We start from the raw sequence: 16,697 nt of genomic DNA on the forward strand, positions 1-16,697 counted from the left end.
CTTCGACCACTGTACCTACTACTCAACTCTAACAGCCTATTTCTATTGAGTTGTAAAATCACAATACCTGTTGCAAGATCAAGCACACAGTGTGAAAGAGAGGTCCCCAAACAGAACAAGAGCTGCCACTTAAAAAGCATTTTTTTTATTTGTGTAATGTTCAAAAATTTTACTTTACACAAAACTTGTATCACAATCAATCATTCTTCACATTTCATAAAATCACAATCTATGGCCAATAAAAAAGCACTATCACATTACATACCATTTACATCATAAAAATTATGTATGTCATAAATATAAACTAGCTGATATACCCGGTGTTACCCGGCCTTTCATTCCCTCATAGGTACAGGTAACTGTACACAACTTGGTGCAAATTGGTAGTGTGGAATTGTATAAGGAACAACGCTTCGCCAAGCCACAAACTCACACACACATTTTGACTTTTGCTGAAATCCAGGGAATGTGGCGGGGTGTCCAAATGTCATGTAGCCAGTAATGTCTGGAGGGTCCTAACAGGTGACTGTGCAGAATTTGGTGCAGACTAGTGAAACCGTGTGGAATTGTATAGGGAAAATAGGTGAAGCCACAAACCCACACACCCACATCCAAATTTGCACTTTTGCTGAATTCTGGGGATAGAGGTGGAGTGACTAGATGTCATGTAGCAGGTAATGTCTGGAGGGTCCGAGCAGGTGACTGTGCGTAATCTGGTGCACATTGGTGAAACAGTGTGGAATTGTATAGGGAACATACGCAAAGCCACAAACCCTCAAACCCAGAGACATTTGCTGAAATCTGGGGCAAAGGGGGGGGGTGTCCAAATATCATGTAGCGAGTAATGTCTGGATGGTCCTAAGAAGTGGCTGTGCAAGATTTGTTGCAGATTGATGAAATGATGTGGAGTTGTACAGGGAACATCCGCCAAGCCACAAACCCACACCCACATTTGCACTTTTGCTAAAATCTGGGGAAAAGGGTGGGGTGTCCAGATGTCCTATAGCCAGTAATGTCCAGAGGGTCCGAACAGGTGCAACATTTGGTGCAGATTGGTGAAATGATGTGTAATTGTATAGGGAACATACATGAAGCCATACACCCACACCCAAATTTGCACTTTTGCTGACCTCTGGGGAAAGGGATGGGGTGTCCAGATGTCATGTAGCCAGTAATGTCCGGAGGGTCTGAACAGGTGACTGTGCAAATTTGGTTCAGATTGGTGAAACGGTGCGGAATTGTATAGGGCACATACACAAAGCCTCAAGCCCACACATTTTAACTTTTACATATATAGATATCAATCTTCTATTAATTATATATTGCACTCCTATAAAACTTCTCAATAAAATCTACAAAATAACATACTTTAATATTTTCATCCTTCCATCTAGTTTATCCTTGAACTATTTAATACTTTTGGTAATCTCTCACATATCACTTCCCACGTCTTATATAATGCAATGTTCAATTTACAGTTCCCAGCCATTAAACACTCCCTCCAGAAGTGATACGATTTCATACTATTTGGGTCATGAACAAACGTCCCTAAATAATACACATTGATCGTACCCAATTCCTTACAGGAAGTTAAGGCATGCCTATTCGCTTCTATGATCTCCATCAACCTGCATATTCTACATCCTCTTTCATTTCTACTCAAACCTAGACTGGGGCACAGAACTTCCAATGCAGGCACTTGATTAAGGCTTAACAGCAATACAAATCTTCTCACTTTAGATGAGGGGGATCATTTCATATATTTTTAGGGGTTAAAAAGGAGGTTTGGCAATCCCTACATTCTTTCAATGATTTCAACATGCTGAGGTGATCATAATTGCAGTTCCAATCCCATATAATTAATTTTAACATATATTCCTTTCTCAATAACCAATATTCTTAACCCCAATCCGGGGCGCATCCAATTCTGTCAAATACCTCTTCATTAAGCTTCTTAAAATCCCTCATTCCAACATCACCATTCGATGTCATACCTTCTTCCATCAGGGACAATAAAGGGCATAATGGGTCCTTAATGGCCTTTATATAATGGGCACCTCTCCTGGCCTATAATAGCCCCATCAACGAGGTAAGGCACAATTCTATTCTCAATTCTTCTATCACTATCCATTGCAGTAGGTCAAGTATTTGCTTCCAGATTATGTCTTCTACATTTTCCAGACATGTTCAATTTGACATATAAACATCTTCCAATCCATAAAGTAACATGGGTGCAATACATTGCTTATATGCAAGTATTTCACCCTCCATACTATATCCTGCATAGTTCTCAGCACATGTTTTAAACAGTGTTGATAATGCCAGAGCCTTACCTCGCTTTATGTCCACCGTTTCCACACTTTTATTTTCTTTACTCACATACATGCCCAGATATTCATAATAAATGCGAACCTGCTGTATTTTCCCATCTTTAAATTTCAAGGGCTTATCTATACTTGTTTTTTTACCTATATGGTATGGGAGGATAACTCTTTGGCAACGTGCAGGCCTTGGAAGCAAGACCACGCTGAGCAAACACAGATTCGAATCATGGATCCATGCTGGGAAAAAAACAAAAATGTAAAAAAAGAGGGCGTTTTAAATAACCTGCCCTTCCCCAAAGAAACTGGCGCCTAGATACCAACAGGTCATGTGCGATACAAATATATACATCCATTTTGTCTTTTCGTAATTCATTTTTAATGAATTCACCTTGGAATCCTCCCCTCACACCTTGGAATTCTCCCCTCACATCTCTGACGTCTCCAAGAAGTCACACTACCAGCTTCACCTCCTTAGAAGTATTCTTCCTTTCCTCTCCTTCCCCCAGAAGCTCACTGTCTCCAGAGCCCTGGTCCTCTCCAAGCTGGACTACTGTAACAGCCTCTATCTAAATCTGCCTACCTCTACTCTCCGCCCTCTGCAACTTATCCAGAACTGGACAGCAAGACTTGTCCTTGGCCTCAAGCCCAGGGATCGTATCTCTCCAGGACTGAAATCTCTGCACTGGCTCCCAGTGGCTGAGAGGATTAAGTTCAAAACCCTCTGCATTGTACACAAGGCCTTCTGGGGTCTGGGACCGAAATACCTTCAACTCTCTCAACCTAAATATCTCCCTTCTCGAGCTCTTCGCTGATCTGCCTCCAACTCCCTTATGGTCAGTCGCTTCTCCAAGCAACAAGTTGGTGGCAGATTAATCTCTTCAGCAGGGGCCTCTCTCTGGAACAGCATTCCTACCTCCCTGAAACTTAAGGAGAACTATCTCCGGTTCCGGAAACACCTCAAAACCTTCCTCTTTGCTTCTGCTTTCTCTCCTTCTCTCCCTTGCTGAATTCCTGACCGTAATTGCACTGGCTACCTGGCCACCCTTTTGATCTCTGGCCCAGCCCCCCTCAATTACCCACCTGCACTGCCTCCCTGGCAACCCCTGCACTTGGGGACCGTTTTCTGTATCCCTTCAGTCCCCCCTACTAGCACTTACGTCTGCACTTCCTTGCACTTGCCACTAGCTGGCTGTTTATGTGTCATATTTATTCCACTTCCCATGTACTGCACTTCCTCTTTCCCTTCCCCCTGCACACTTTTCCTTTCCCCCTTCCCATGCACTTGTGCGATCTGAATGACACCTGGCCTAGTAGGATCGTTGTTTATCCTCCCATTCTTCCCCCCCTTGCCTTGTTGCGCCTTGAAACACTTGTGTATAGGTGCGTTATTAATGCCATATCATATCATATCATATCATATTGGCTGCAAGATTCAACAGTCCTCCTCAGTCCAATCATTGAGTGATCTAATTGCACCATATCGTCAGCGTATGATAACCACTGGACAATGTCTGCTCCTAATTTAGGAGGACATCTACGAACCCCCTCCAACCAAGTGGGCAAATCAGCCAGGTACAAGTTGAATAGCAGAGGCACAAGCACATAACCTTGTTTTGAACCTTTAGAGATTGGAATATCCATTGTGAATGCACCCCTGCTATCCAACCTGACCCTTACACTAGAGTGCATGTGGAATTGCTTGAATATCTGCAGAAGATGGGAGGGAATACCTCAACCCTCCAATTTCCATCAAAGCCGCTCCCTATCCACCATATCAAATGCAGCCTTAAAATCTGAATAAATCACGTATAATGAGGTGTTTCAGAGTTCTCGACCCTTTGATTAAAGTATTTAAGAGTACAAAATTGTTGTGGCCGATTACTAAGTATGTTATTTTTTTCCACCCACTTTCTTCCATCAGGGACAATAAAGGGCATAATGGGTCCTTCATGGCCTTTATATAAAGTGTGGCTCTCCTGGCGTATAATAGCCCTGTCAGCGACGTAAGGCACAATTCTGTTCTCAATGCTTCTATCACTATACATTGCAGAAGGCCAACTATTGTCCTCCAGATGTTGTCTTCTACATTTTCCAGCCATGTTAAATTTGACATATAAACGTCTTCCAATCCATAGAGTCACATTGCTGCAATACATTTTCTCCAGAACCAAGGAAGAAAACAGCTTTTCTGGGACGTCCAAAAAGGACAAGAGCCTTTTAATTAATAGAATCTGTCCTCTCATGTTTTTTGCACACCAGAATCAGTATAGCACGTCTCCAAGAATCTGGTATCCGGACTTTTATCACATACTCTATCATATCATACAACCATAAGATCTTCGCAAACTTCTCGATTTCCTGAGAGGCCAATATTTGCAAGACCGTCTGGGCCCAGTGCTCTAGATTCTGTTCACTTTTTTATTCTATTCACAATATCCTCCTTGTTGATGTCTACCTGAAAGGTATAATTATTCTGAATAGTCTCTTCATCATGACATCTATTTCTACCTGCATATATGTTTAAAATGTATTCTCGCCAAATTGGATTTATAACCACCTGAGTCTTTTTTTCTTTTATCGCTCTAAAAGCCCTCCACATACCCTTTGTATCCCCGCTTTTACTCCTGGCTATTATTTTTTGCCATTTCATATTATATAGTGAACTTCGCCTCCTCTTTACCCAATTGTTATAGTTGCCTCTTGCCTTCTTTATTAAATGCACTATCTTGCCAATTTCAGGTTCCTGTTTTTTTAACTGTCTGAAATAGTGCCTAAATCTACATTTCTCGATCAAACGTCTCCACTCTCTTAGGGTTCCCTACATAAGCGTACCCTTTTCCACTGGGCATGATGTCAGAGGTACGTTTTGTGAATCATGCAATAATATCCTGCACTGTCAAATTGCGATTTCCTATTATCCTTTTTGTTTCTTTTCCATCTATCTTTTCGTTCATCACCTTCAAGTTTTTACTTGACCATGTCATATGATTTTCCCCCCCATTTACGTCCACATCTCCTATATATGCCCCTGATGGAAGGTTTCCTCCCAACAGAGTTGGAATTCAAGTACAGCATGATCACTATTATCATTAAACTGTATGTCTAAATATTCAACACAGTTTACATCAGCATTGGCTATCCAAAAGCAATATGTCGTTGCTACTTCGTCACACATTTTCCATGTATAATTACCATCGTAACCACCCCTAACTCTACCATTAAGAATAACAAATCCCCACTCCTTCATATACCGAAACCAACTTCTTCCTTGGGGATTGCAATTAGTTTGTTTCATGGAGCACGTAGATTTCACATTTTCAGTATCTACAATTACCTGCCCATCCACGCAATGTGCATTACAATCTCCTCCAATCACCATCATGTTCCCCCCCTTTTCTAGACAAGCAAACCCACGCCATTTCCCCCAAAACATCTTGCCTCCAAGTAGTCACAGCTCTTCCCGGGGATCACATATATAAACTATTACAAAATGTTGCTCTGACCCCAACATGCTAATCTCCACCCCTAGTATGTTATCATTACAGTCTGCTACACCAATCTCTTTTGATGCAATCTGGTTGTTGACACCTATGACTAACCCCCCCCCCCCCATAGGTATTCCCAATGTACCTCTTTTGGCCAGAGACTGATATATGTTATAACCATCCAGCAAAAAGGGTTTCATGAGCCAGCTTTCTTGCAGTAAAGATATAATTTACTGTCATTAATCGACTACTGGCTCTTTCATCAAAATAATGTTTTTACCCCCGAGTATTCCATGACAGGATCTTTAGTTTTCATAACCTCCTCGATGGATTTATAGGAAGAAAGACAGACAACCACTTCCAATCCTGGTATCAGTCATTTTCCATAGGCTCTGCTGAATTTTCCACCACCTTCCTACCATTGATCGTCGTGATAATTTTTAAACCAGACAGAATTCTGCCCTCCCCTTGGTCAGGGCGCAAAGTTTGAATGATACCATGGGCATGCAGTGCAATATTTCCTCTGCCACATAACCCACCAATCTCTGATGCATTCTGAGACACTTTTCAACTATTTTCCAAACTGAATAAAGTGCAGCGTGCATTTTGGTTGAGTCTGTGTTTAGACAATAGGTCCAGAAAGAGTCTGATATGATCGACTCGTAATCGTGTACTCTTCCACCAAGCAGACACTTATATGCCGGGACCAGGCTACCACACTCTGTCAAACCGTGTCTAGCAGATTCAAAATGATTGATCGATGTACACATCCGACACAGCCTCTGATCTTTTTCCATACCCTGTTGGGGCCCTGTGACTATTAGCAGAGGGAGAGCGTTGATTTGTAGCCTCAACATAAAGTGCCATACACCAGGGCTCGGGCCTTAAAGGAGATATGGTTCAGGTTTCATTAAACTATTTGAAACCTGTGCAACCGGGCTATAGTTACTTAACGTGGATAGGTGGGTGTCATTTTTGGTACAGTCCGAAATATTGGCTTTGGCGAAAAATGACGCTTTAACGGAATCGTAATTACGTCACGCCTCACAGCAAGAGGTCCAGCATACTTTCTCAAAGAAAACCAAATTTAGAGATTCAAATGTGAGCTGAGCTCTAGCAGCTGCAGCGTCCCCTGTCGTGCCTATTTTATTCAGTAAGGGACAGATCTGTGCCATTTTAGATTTTATGTAGACGCCCCTCTCCTTTTGAGCAGCTGAGTACCTAGTGACATGATACCAAGTTCAAGCCATAGGTATTCCATAGGGCCAAAGGTGGCAAATTGAGTGCCCTGCGACAGAACCTGCCCTCCAGGCGCTCAAGCCAACTGATCTCCTTCATCTCAAGGGCCTCTAAGCCATACAGGGGCATAGGACAAAAACATTGTTTGTAAAAATTCAAAATGCCCTGAATCGTGAACCCGGTATTTTTGCCAACTTTCCATAGTATAGATGTGATCTGGCGCGCTTTACTACAGTCTGTGATTTCATCATAGTTATTTCTATCATTCATTTCAAGACCAAGATATGGATAACTTTGCACATAATCCACCATCTCCAATTTTGTATTTAGGGCTATTTTGTACACCTTTTTCTTAGTGATTAGCATACATTTGATTTTCGAAAGATTTAACGTCAAGGAGTTTTCATGCGCGTAATTGTATAATTCGTTCATCGCTCAGTGTATGATGGAAAAGCACTTGCAAAGCAGTGATTAAAATGGGGTTCCCAATATCACTGATTTCTAGAAGAGAATTCTTTATTCAAACCCTACCATAAGGGTGAACGTTAATGGGTAACGGTCTGGGGGGATGTACTGGTGAGTGAAACACAGCAGGTGTGCCCCTCCAATGCTTTTCGACCTCACTATGGAATCCCTGACTAAATGGATCAGGAGAGACCTGTGTTGCAGGGATTTCAGTGGCCAATGCGGGAACAAAATATCTGTGTACACAAGATGATCTCCTATTTTACCTTAAAGTCACTGGGGATATTGCGCCTGAGGATAATGGGCATTGTCAAGGATTAGGGGTCCCATAGCAGACTATGGATGAACCAGCAGAAATAGATTTTTTTTCTGTTCCAGGAAAGGACAAGACAATCACAGTGAAGTTCCCCTTAAGCATTGAATTGCACACCTTGAACTATCTAGATATTACTAAAGATTCAAACTGGGTCCAGCCCTTGATTACAATCCAGCTGCCAAGAAATGAAGAGCAAATATGAAACATTAGCAAAACCTACCTCTCTCTCTAATTGGCAGGCATGCACTATACAGGATGACCTCATTACTCTGCTTCGTACACATCCTCCAACACTACCTCTCTCATGTTCCAGTTGGATTATTTGGAAATACCCCTGCAAGCTCTATTCGTGCATGGTGGTCCTGGGCTCCCAGATGCCCGTAAATGCCATCGGACCACACAGTTTGTGGCAACCAATAAATGGCTCTTCACTGAAGACCAGGCCTACTGACTTGAATCGAGGTGTATGATCAGAATGGACCCAAAGAAGTTAAACTAAGGTGGGCCCCAAGCTATCCCGCTGCCCCCGTTATAATAGGCAATTTGAAATGCCTGGAAGAATACATCATCAAAGTGTGTTCGGGGATTAAGGGAAAAGTTGGTTCCCTCTATAGGGTCTGTTTAAAGCTTCCAGAATTATATAGATTTAAGGCCTTCTGGATTTTGGAGGATAAAGGCATATCAGTGGTTAGGGGATGTTCGGGCTACATTCTAAATTAAATTGTTTACCGAGTTACAGTACCAAACATCGCAGGGGCAGGAGGGATGTGTTGGTGTATTTACCATCGATTGAGGCATTCTCTGACTAACCTATTTGAAGGTTATTTGCACTTCCCAATGCACCAAGCACTTGAAACAACCATTATTCATGTGCCTCTTACAATCTGTCCCAATACCTTCAAACAGTGGTCAAGTCCTAAAAATAAAAGTGGGGGGACTCATTAACATATCAATTGAATGTGGTGTCAACAGAAATTAGTATATCAAGGTGCCCTCTGAAAAAGGTGGGGCACTCCATCCATCTGCGTTCACCCTCGACTTGAGCCCTGCCTTCAAATGATATCAGCCCTGGCGGGGAAGACCTGTCGATTTTATTCCACGGTAGGGAGGAGGGTTGTCAAACGGGAGGGGAAAGATAGTCAGAGGAGTTCACACAGTTCTGCCTTGCAGTGTGAGAATGGTAATCTGGTACATTAAAATGCCAATAGCCTAATCATAATAATAATAACAATAATACTTTGAACCATCTTTTACGATACATAGGGCCTCATTACGACCCCGGCGGTAAGGGAATACCGGTACCGGTAAGGGCACTTGTGCCGGTAATCCCTTACCGCCCTATTCCGAGGTCCCTTTGCGAGTCCTCCCTTAATTCCTGGTTTTATCAGGCGTTAAGGACAGGACCCGCAAAGGGACTTTGGAGCTAATAACGGTACCGCAATTAGCGATATCGTTATTAGCGCTTTCCCCATTCCCATTGAGCGCTATGGGGGCTCAAATGGGAATGGGGAAGGGCCATGGTGAATGGGGAATTACCGCCCCCGCCAACCTTGGAATGGGGCGGTAATTGCTCCATTCACCAAGGCGGAATCGGTAAGGTTATCGCCTGGGTCGTAATGAGGCCCATAGTCATTTGGTGTTTTGGAGACATGAATAGTGTTAGGATAAAATAGTGCATGTGTGGAATTTGGTAGGGGAGAGCAGGAATCTGTCGGCACAAGGAAACAGTGTTTAAATTGACTTATCAAACTGATACAAATAATTGCTTGCATCACTCTGAAGAGCCTTATATTCATGGATTTCCCCTTCAGTTCAAAGTCTACGTGTATTTCACATACACTGGAACTGGAAGATTCTTTGCATCAAAGGAGCAAGAGACCAAGGGGCGGGGTGTCCACGTATTAAAAAGAGTAACATTTCTCCAACTATAAGTAAAAGAACATCGATGTTGTCCCATCAGAGTACTGTGGCTTTATGAAGGTGCCAAGGAGCTTACAATAGTAATATAAAGTACCACTGGAGTAATGTGGGGGCCGCAGCCCCCGCAGTGCTGGGGGCTCCGCCAGCACATGTCCTGGGAGAGGGGCCCCCGTTGGAGAAAAAAAAAGAAAGAAAATACATATGTTTTTTTTTACATTTTCTTTTTGAATTCACTCTGCATTCATAAAGAAATCATTCTGCAACAGAAATAATGTCTTTATGAAGGCAGAGTGACTACGAAAAGAAGCTTTCTTTTGGAAGTCTGAGGGCTCCCCCCATCCTATGATATGGAAGATCCCAGGCTGGAGGTCTCCAGGTCATGGGATAGGTGGAGCCCTATGACTTCAAAAAGAAATAGTTTATTTTTGAAGTCACTCTGCCTTCATAAAGACATTATTTCCGTTATGGTTCGGTCCTTAACTCTAATAATTACTTTATGAAGTCAGAGTGACTTAAAAAAGAAACCATTTCTTTTTGAAGTAACGGGGCTCCCCTCAACCCCATGACGTGTGCATGTGTGAGTGTATTTTGAAAGGGTGTACACTTAAATGTGTAGGTGGCTGTCTGTGTGAGTGTATGGTGAAAGGGTAAGCACAAATGTATGGGTGGCTGGCCGTGCGTGTACGGTGAAAGGGTGCACACTTAAATGTATGGGTGGCTGCCTGATTGTGCCTGCCTGGTGAAAGGGGGCACACTTAAATGTATAAGTGGCAGCCTGTGTGAGTGTATGGTGAAAGGGTGCAAACTTAAATGTATGGGTGGGTGTCTGGGAATGTGTACCTCTGTGGTAAAGGGGTAAACACTTAACTGTATGGGTGGCTGCTTGGGTGTGCCTGTATGGTGAACGGGTACACACTTAAATGTATGGATGGCTGCCTGCGTGTGCCTGTATGGTGAAAGAGTGTACACTTAAATGTATGGATGGTTGGGTGTGCATGTGTTTATGTGGTGAATGGTGTGTCAAATGTTGGGAGAGGTGCTAACTTCATGGGCGGTGGGGGAGGGACAAACGTAGTTGTGTTGGGGCATCTAACTTCTTTACGCATTTTAATGAGACTATTCTAGTGCAGCTTCAATGTTACAAGCAGTTAACTCCCTCCTTTAAGTCTGAAAGCACCCGCTTATGGACTGCTGTGAGAATGAACGGTCTCCTGTTCCCTCTCTAACCTTCCAATGACTCCCCTGGCATGCAAGTACTAAACCCACATCACGATTTAAATTCCCGAATAAATTGGCATTAGAATGCAGGTACTAGCAGTAAAATGGTTTATGCTAGTAATTGCTGGGCCCTTGTTAACAACCCAGGTGCTGTTGAACATATGTGTCCTGTTCTGTCCGACAACGGCACTGAAGGTCAGCCAGGTTGAGTCAACATAGCCCACCATTGCAGGGGGGAGTGCTGAAGCACAGTCAGCTCAATGCTGTTACGCCACTACTTGTGTTTAATGGCTTGATTACTTATTGGTAATCATCCCTACTCCTAGCCCTATTCTTCCTTGTCCCTTTACTTGTGTATGAGGTAGTACTTGTGTATGAGGCACTCTGCCTCATATACAAGTACTGGGATGAGGTAGGCGTACATGGAGGTAATGCCTGACTTAGCTACCTGAAATCTTCATTACTCCTAGTCCCACTCTTCCTCATCCCAGTACTTACTTCTGAGGCAAGGAGCCTCATACGTAAGCTCTGGGACAAGGAAGAGGGACATGAAGGTAATTCTCGGCCAAGGAGCTGATTTTGGAGGTTGGGGTAGGGTGTCAGAGAGGATGTGTGTGGGGGGGATAGTACGATAAATCATAATGATTGTCCATGTCCAGGCTAAGCAGATATGATATGTGGTATTAGTGGCTAGAGATGCATTTTGGTGCAGTCAGTCGGTGTCCAGACATTTGGTCGACCTAAAACTGGTCGAATGACATTTGGTCGACGCAATTTGGTCGAAAACCAAATGGTCGAATTTTTTTTTTTAATTATATATTTATTTTTCGGGTTTTCGTTTTTTACAAAAATGGGTTTTTAGAAAAAAAAGGGGGTTGGGGAGGGGACCCCCAGAGGGGACCCCCCCCCAAAAAAAAAAAAGTGAAAATAAAAAAAAATAAAAATTCGACCATTTGGTTTTCGACCAAATTGGTTCGACCATTTGTCTGGTCGACCAATTTTTTTCGACCAAATGTCTCGTAACCCAGTCAGTCTAGTCACTCCTCAGTTTGGTATGACTTTTGTTTTAACTGTGCATTTCTGATAAAGCAGTCCTGCTAAGTGTAATTACCTGGCTAGATTGGCATTTGGGTGCTGCCAGTCTAGCCAGCATTGTATATTTTTCTGGGCATCTGTGATAAAATGATATGATATACGTCATTTATAGCACGCCTGTACACAAGTGTTTCTAGGCGCGACAAGACAAGGGAGGGAAGATAGAGGGAGGACATGACAAACCATCTTATTAGGCCTTGTGCTATTCAGATCATGCAAGTGCAAGAATGAGAAATGCATGGGGACAGGGAGGGGGAAGTGCAAGGAATAGGGGAGGGGAAAACAGGGCAGTAATGCTCTGGGTAAGTGCAGCCAGGGCAGCGCGGATCTGGGTAGTGCAAGGAGAACAAGGGACTGAAGGATTACAGTTACAATCCCTAAAGGCGTGGTAGGCTCGGAGGCTGTGCAAGGGTAACTGATCAAGAAAGAACCTGTACTCAGGGAGACTCTGAGGGTAGCCAAGAAACCAGTTGGTACAGCAGACAGGTAGGTCAGGTAGGTCAGCAGGGGAGGGAGTGAGAGAAAGCAGAGGAGAAGCAGAACATTTTGAGCTGCTGCCAGAACTTCAGGTGGTCCGCTCAAGTTTGAGAGGGGCAGGGAGGCCATTACAGAGGGAGGCACCTGCAGAGGAGAGAGATCTGCCACCCACCTCTCTGCCTGGAGAAGCATCTAACCCTTAGAGAGCTGGAGGCAGCAGGTGGAAGGGCTCGAGAAGGAAGGTATTTTGGAAGAAAGCATTGTATGAAGTGTGGGCCCAACCCGAGAAAGCCTTGTGGACAATGCAAAGGGTCTTGAACTTGATCCTTGCAGTCACTGGGAGCCAGTGGACAGATTTTGGGGCTGTAAAGATATGATCCCTGGGCTTGAGGCCAAGGATAAGTATTGCAGTCCTGTTCTAGATTAGTTGCAGAGGACAGAGAGTAGAGGAAGGCAGATTGAGAAAGAGGTTGTTACAGTAGTCCAGCCTAGAGAGAAACAGGGCTCTGGAGACAGTGAGCTTCTGGGGGAAAGTGAGAAAGGGAGGAGTCCCTTTGAGGAGGAGCAGTTGGTAGTGGGACTCCTTGGCGACGTCTGAGATGTGAGGAGAGAAAAAGAGAGTGGCGCCAAAGGTGACACCAAGGTTTTTTGCATCGCAGGAAGGCGAAGGAAGAGGGCCCAAGCTAGGCGGCCAGAGTGAGAGTGTGAAAGCAGGGGCAGGGGTCCCAATGAGAAGGATCTCCATCTTACTGGCATCAAGGCAGAGATCGTTGGAGGCGCACCAATCCTGAATCACAGCTAGCCAGTCAGGAATGAGCGAGAGAGGAGAGGTGCCTGAAGGAAAGCAGAGTGTCGTCCATATACCACTGATCATTAGAGAAAGTAGAGATCAAGTGGGCCAAAGGGGCCAAGTAGAGGTTGAAAAACCAAGGTGATAGAATAGAGCCCTGGGGAACGCCACAGGAAGAGAGAGAGGTGGTGGAGAGAAAGGGTCCAAGTTGAACCTTGGAGGGGCAGTCCAAGTGGAAGGAGGTCAGCCACTCCAGGGCCTGATCCGTGATACCCAGATTCTCATGTAGTCAATTGATCAGGATGGCGTGGTTGACTGTGACGAAAAAAGAGACAAGATCAAGCAGGATTAAGACAGAAGGAATGCTGGAATCAAGGTTAGAGAGCAGATCTGCACAGATGTTCAGGAGAGCAGTTCCGTGTTTCTGGCAGCTCTGAAGCCAGACTGATGGCCATGGAGACAACCAACAGATTTAGTGTGGAGAGTAAGCTGGGAAATGGGCAGCTTTTCCTAGAGTGGGGTGATGGAGATTGGCTGATAGTTTGCCGGGCAGGTAGGATCGGCAGACGGCTTCTTGAGGAGTGGGTGCACAAGGGTGTGCTTAAGGGAAGAGAGGAATGTTCCAGTGGCGAAAGAGTGATTACAGAAATCGCCCAAGGCTGGAGGGAGGGTATCAATATGGTTCTTGATGGTTCTGGAGGAGCTGGGGAGCACTTGTTTGGTCGACACTTTCATAGATCAGACTTGTCTAAAAACCTTGTCAGAGAGAAAGAGGAGAAAGGAGGAGGAGAGGTAGAGATGGCCAAAGGGGGGCTGAGAGGGGAAGAGGGAGAGGAAGAGGAGATAGAGGACAGGATGTCCTGAGTTTTAGCAGAGAAGTGAGAGGCCAGAGCGATACAGAGGGCCTGGGGGGGAACAGAAGAGGTAGAGACCACATCAGGATTGACCAGGTCCTTGCAGATTTGAAAGAGTTTGGCTGTGTTGTTAGAAGCCGAAAAGACCTGGGCTTGAATGTGTGCACTCTTCTTGATGAGTGTTATTGCTTCGACTGGCATTTTGGTGCAACCACTCTAGGTATGTCTAAATGTGGGCTGGCATGCTTTACTGTAATGTTATCACGTGTCTACACTGGTCTACATTGTGTAGCCAGTGGGACATGTTTTCAGTGTAGCATGGCATTTTTAATAGCAAAGCATTCATGTTCATATGCACTGTTGGTGACTTGTATGTATTGGATTGCTGTTAATTGCAAAACAATTACAAACACTCTGGTTTTTTAGCCAATTTTTCTCAGAAAGTGTGCTCTATTGCATTAAAATACATATTTATATCTTTCTCCTAGTACAGTGTGTGGCATACCCCTCCAGCATCACGTTAGTGCGTATTGTGCACTCGTGAGAATCTAGGCCAGCCCAGAGTGTGGCACGAGTGGTGAGTTGTTGCCGAGAAGGGGGGGAGGGACTCAGCATGGTTCGCAGGGGGGCCCCCACATTTTGTGTTACGCCACTGTAAAGCACCACTGCATGTGGTATTTGTCCAATAGATAATTTGGTGAAAGGGACTTCTGATTTTTGCAACCTGTTGCTTTAGACATGATATAAAGAGTCCTCATCTGTTTTCGCTCACACAAATCAACCTGAGCGCGGCTTCAGTATGGTCTGACATGTGACTTGGCCTGTGTAGCCCTACTTACCTCAACTATAACATAACAGGAGTATTTGTAAAGCACACATTCACCTCCGGAGGGGCATCTCGGCGCTAATAACAGATGTTTATTGTTGAGCTCAGAAGGATAAAAGGCTGAGTGGGCCTGCCGTGATTCGAACCTGTGAGTGGGCCTGCCGAGATTCGAACCTGTGATCATGAGCTCAAGCACAGGTCCCTGTAGCATTAGTCCACTGAGCCACAGACCCGGCCACAGAAACAAGCCGCTGACGTCTGGAATGGAGACTGTTCTCATGGCTGTGACTCTTTTGGAAGTTGTTTGACAGTTCCGAGTCATAGAAGGAGGCCAGTTTAAATGTTGCTCATCTCACTTTTGCCAAAGCCGTGGACTATGGCAGAGTAGACTGTGATCAAAAGAAACCTTCCGACCGGACAGAGGCCCACAAAACGCCTGCGTCCTAAACAGCTGTCTCCAAGCTGAGGCCCGGCGGCTCGGCACTGCTCAACTGATCACACAAACTGCATGCAGTGGCTAATCAAGGGCAGAGTGGCGCCGTATTCTTCACCTCTTTTTCATCGCAATTGCTCGTTATGGTAAAGCGATCCATAGCACAGCCAACGAGCTGATCAAAGCATGAAGTAACACAAAGAAGCGCATCCATGACGTCTCATGGAGCATTACATGCGTCAGCAGACAGGGAGATACACTGACTGCCAGGCATGCAGGCGGACAGAAAGATAGAAAGATAGACAGATAGACAGGTAGGCAGGCATGCAGATAGATAGACTGGACTGACTGTCAGGCATGCAGGCGGACAGACAGACAGGCACACAGATAGTAGATAGACGGGATAGAGTCTATACGCGCCGAGAAACACAGATATTGGACATGTATGATACTGCTAATAGCGAACTAAAACAACTTCACCCCTACACATGCAGGACGGTAAACAATGCACACGTGTATAAATAAAAATAAATATAAAATGATTTGAATTAAATTATACAAGTCCCACACCCGCTGACAGAAAATGAAACTCACCCAAAAGACTGAGCCGCAGTACTCATCCAGAGCCTTGGACATGGCTGCGGGAGCTGCTCGGGGACTGACTCCCAGGCTCTCTCGCCGTGTGTCAGCAGGACTGCTATCTGCGAATGATTCCGCCGGGGTAAAAGTCCCCCCTCGCCCACAATGTTTCGCTACTCGTCCAGGTCCAGGCCTGGCAGCCAGAGATCACCTGCAGAGCTCGCTCTGTCTTTGTTAATCTTTAACTCCTCCGTACTTCTTTCATAAGAGCGCAGAAGTGTGTTTGTGAGTTGGGTTCCTGCTCGCCAGGGGTCCTGGAGATGTTTGGCCGTACCACTTGCCTTGCAGCCAAATCTCCTGCGTGTAGGGCACGTCTTTCCCAGTGATTGGCGTATGAAATGATTGGGTCTAATAATACAGCACCAGACTTAATGGGAAACCAAATCACTTGATCTTAATGAAGACTAACGAGGCAGGATTCTTGAACTTGATGTGCAGCTGCTCCAAAGCAACCGCTATGCCCTCAAACACCGACCAGTGGGCCTGTTTCCCAAGTATTCTAATGGTACATTGCCGATTGTACTCTTCCAATCACTGGAAACAATTGACGTGTCTACAAACAGTGAGAGAGGACACAATGTGACACAAACGAGAAGAGTGGCGCTAGAACTGGACC

The 16,697-nt window shown here is 44.7% G+C and overlaps 1 protein-coding gene across 1 annotated transcript in view; it reads right to left on the reverse strand.

Annotated features, from left to right (window-relative positions):
* ABCC2 (ATP binding cassette subfamily C member 2) overlaps positions 1-16,342 on the reverse strand; it is a 467,216-nt gene extending 450,874 nt beyond the window's left edge. The window contains exon 1 of the mRNA XM_069611520.1: positions 16,037-16,342. Coding sequence (XP_069467621.1) covers positions 16,037-16,078 — 42 coding nt within the window. The 5' untranslated portion in view covers positions 16,079-16,342. The remainder of the gene's footprint in view (positions 1-16,036) is intronic.
* Positions 16,343-16,697: the final 355 nt, after the last annotated feature.

The sequence above is a fragment of the Ambystoma mexicanum genome, chromosome 8 (assembly GCF_040938575.1).
Source record: "Ambystoma mexicanum isolate Mex_15411 chromosome 8, UKY_AmexF1_1, whole genome shotgun sequence".
Lineage (NCBI taxonomy): Eukaryota > Metazoa > Chordata > Amphibia > Caudata > Ambystomatidae > Ambystoma > Ambystoma mexicanum.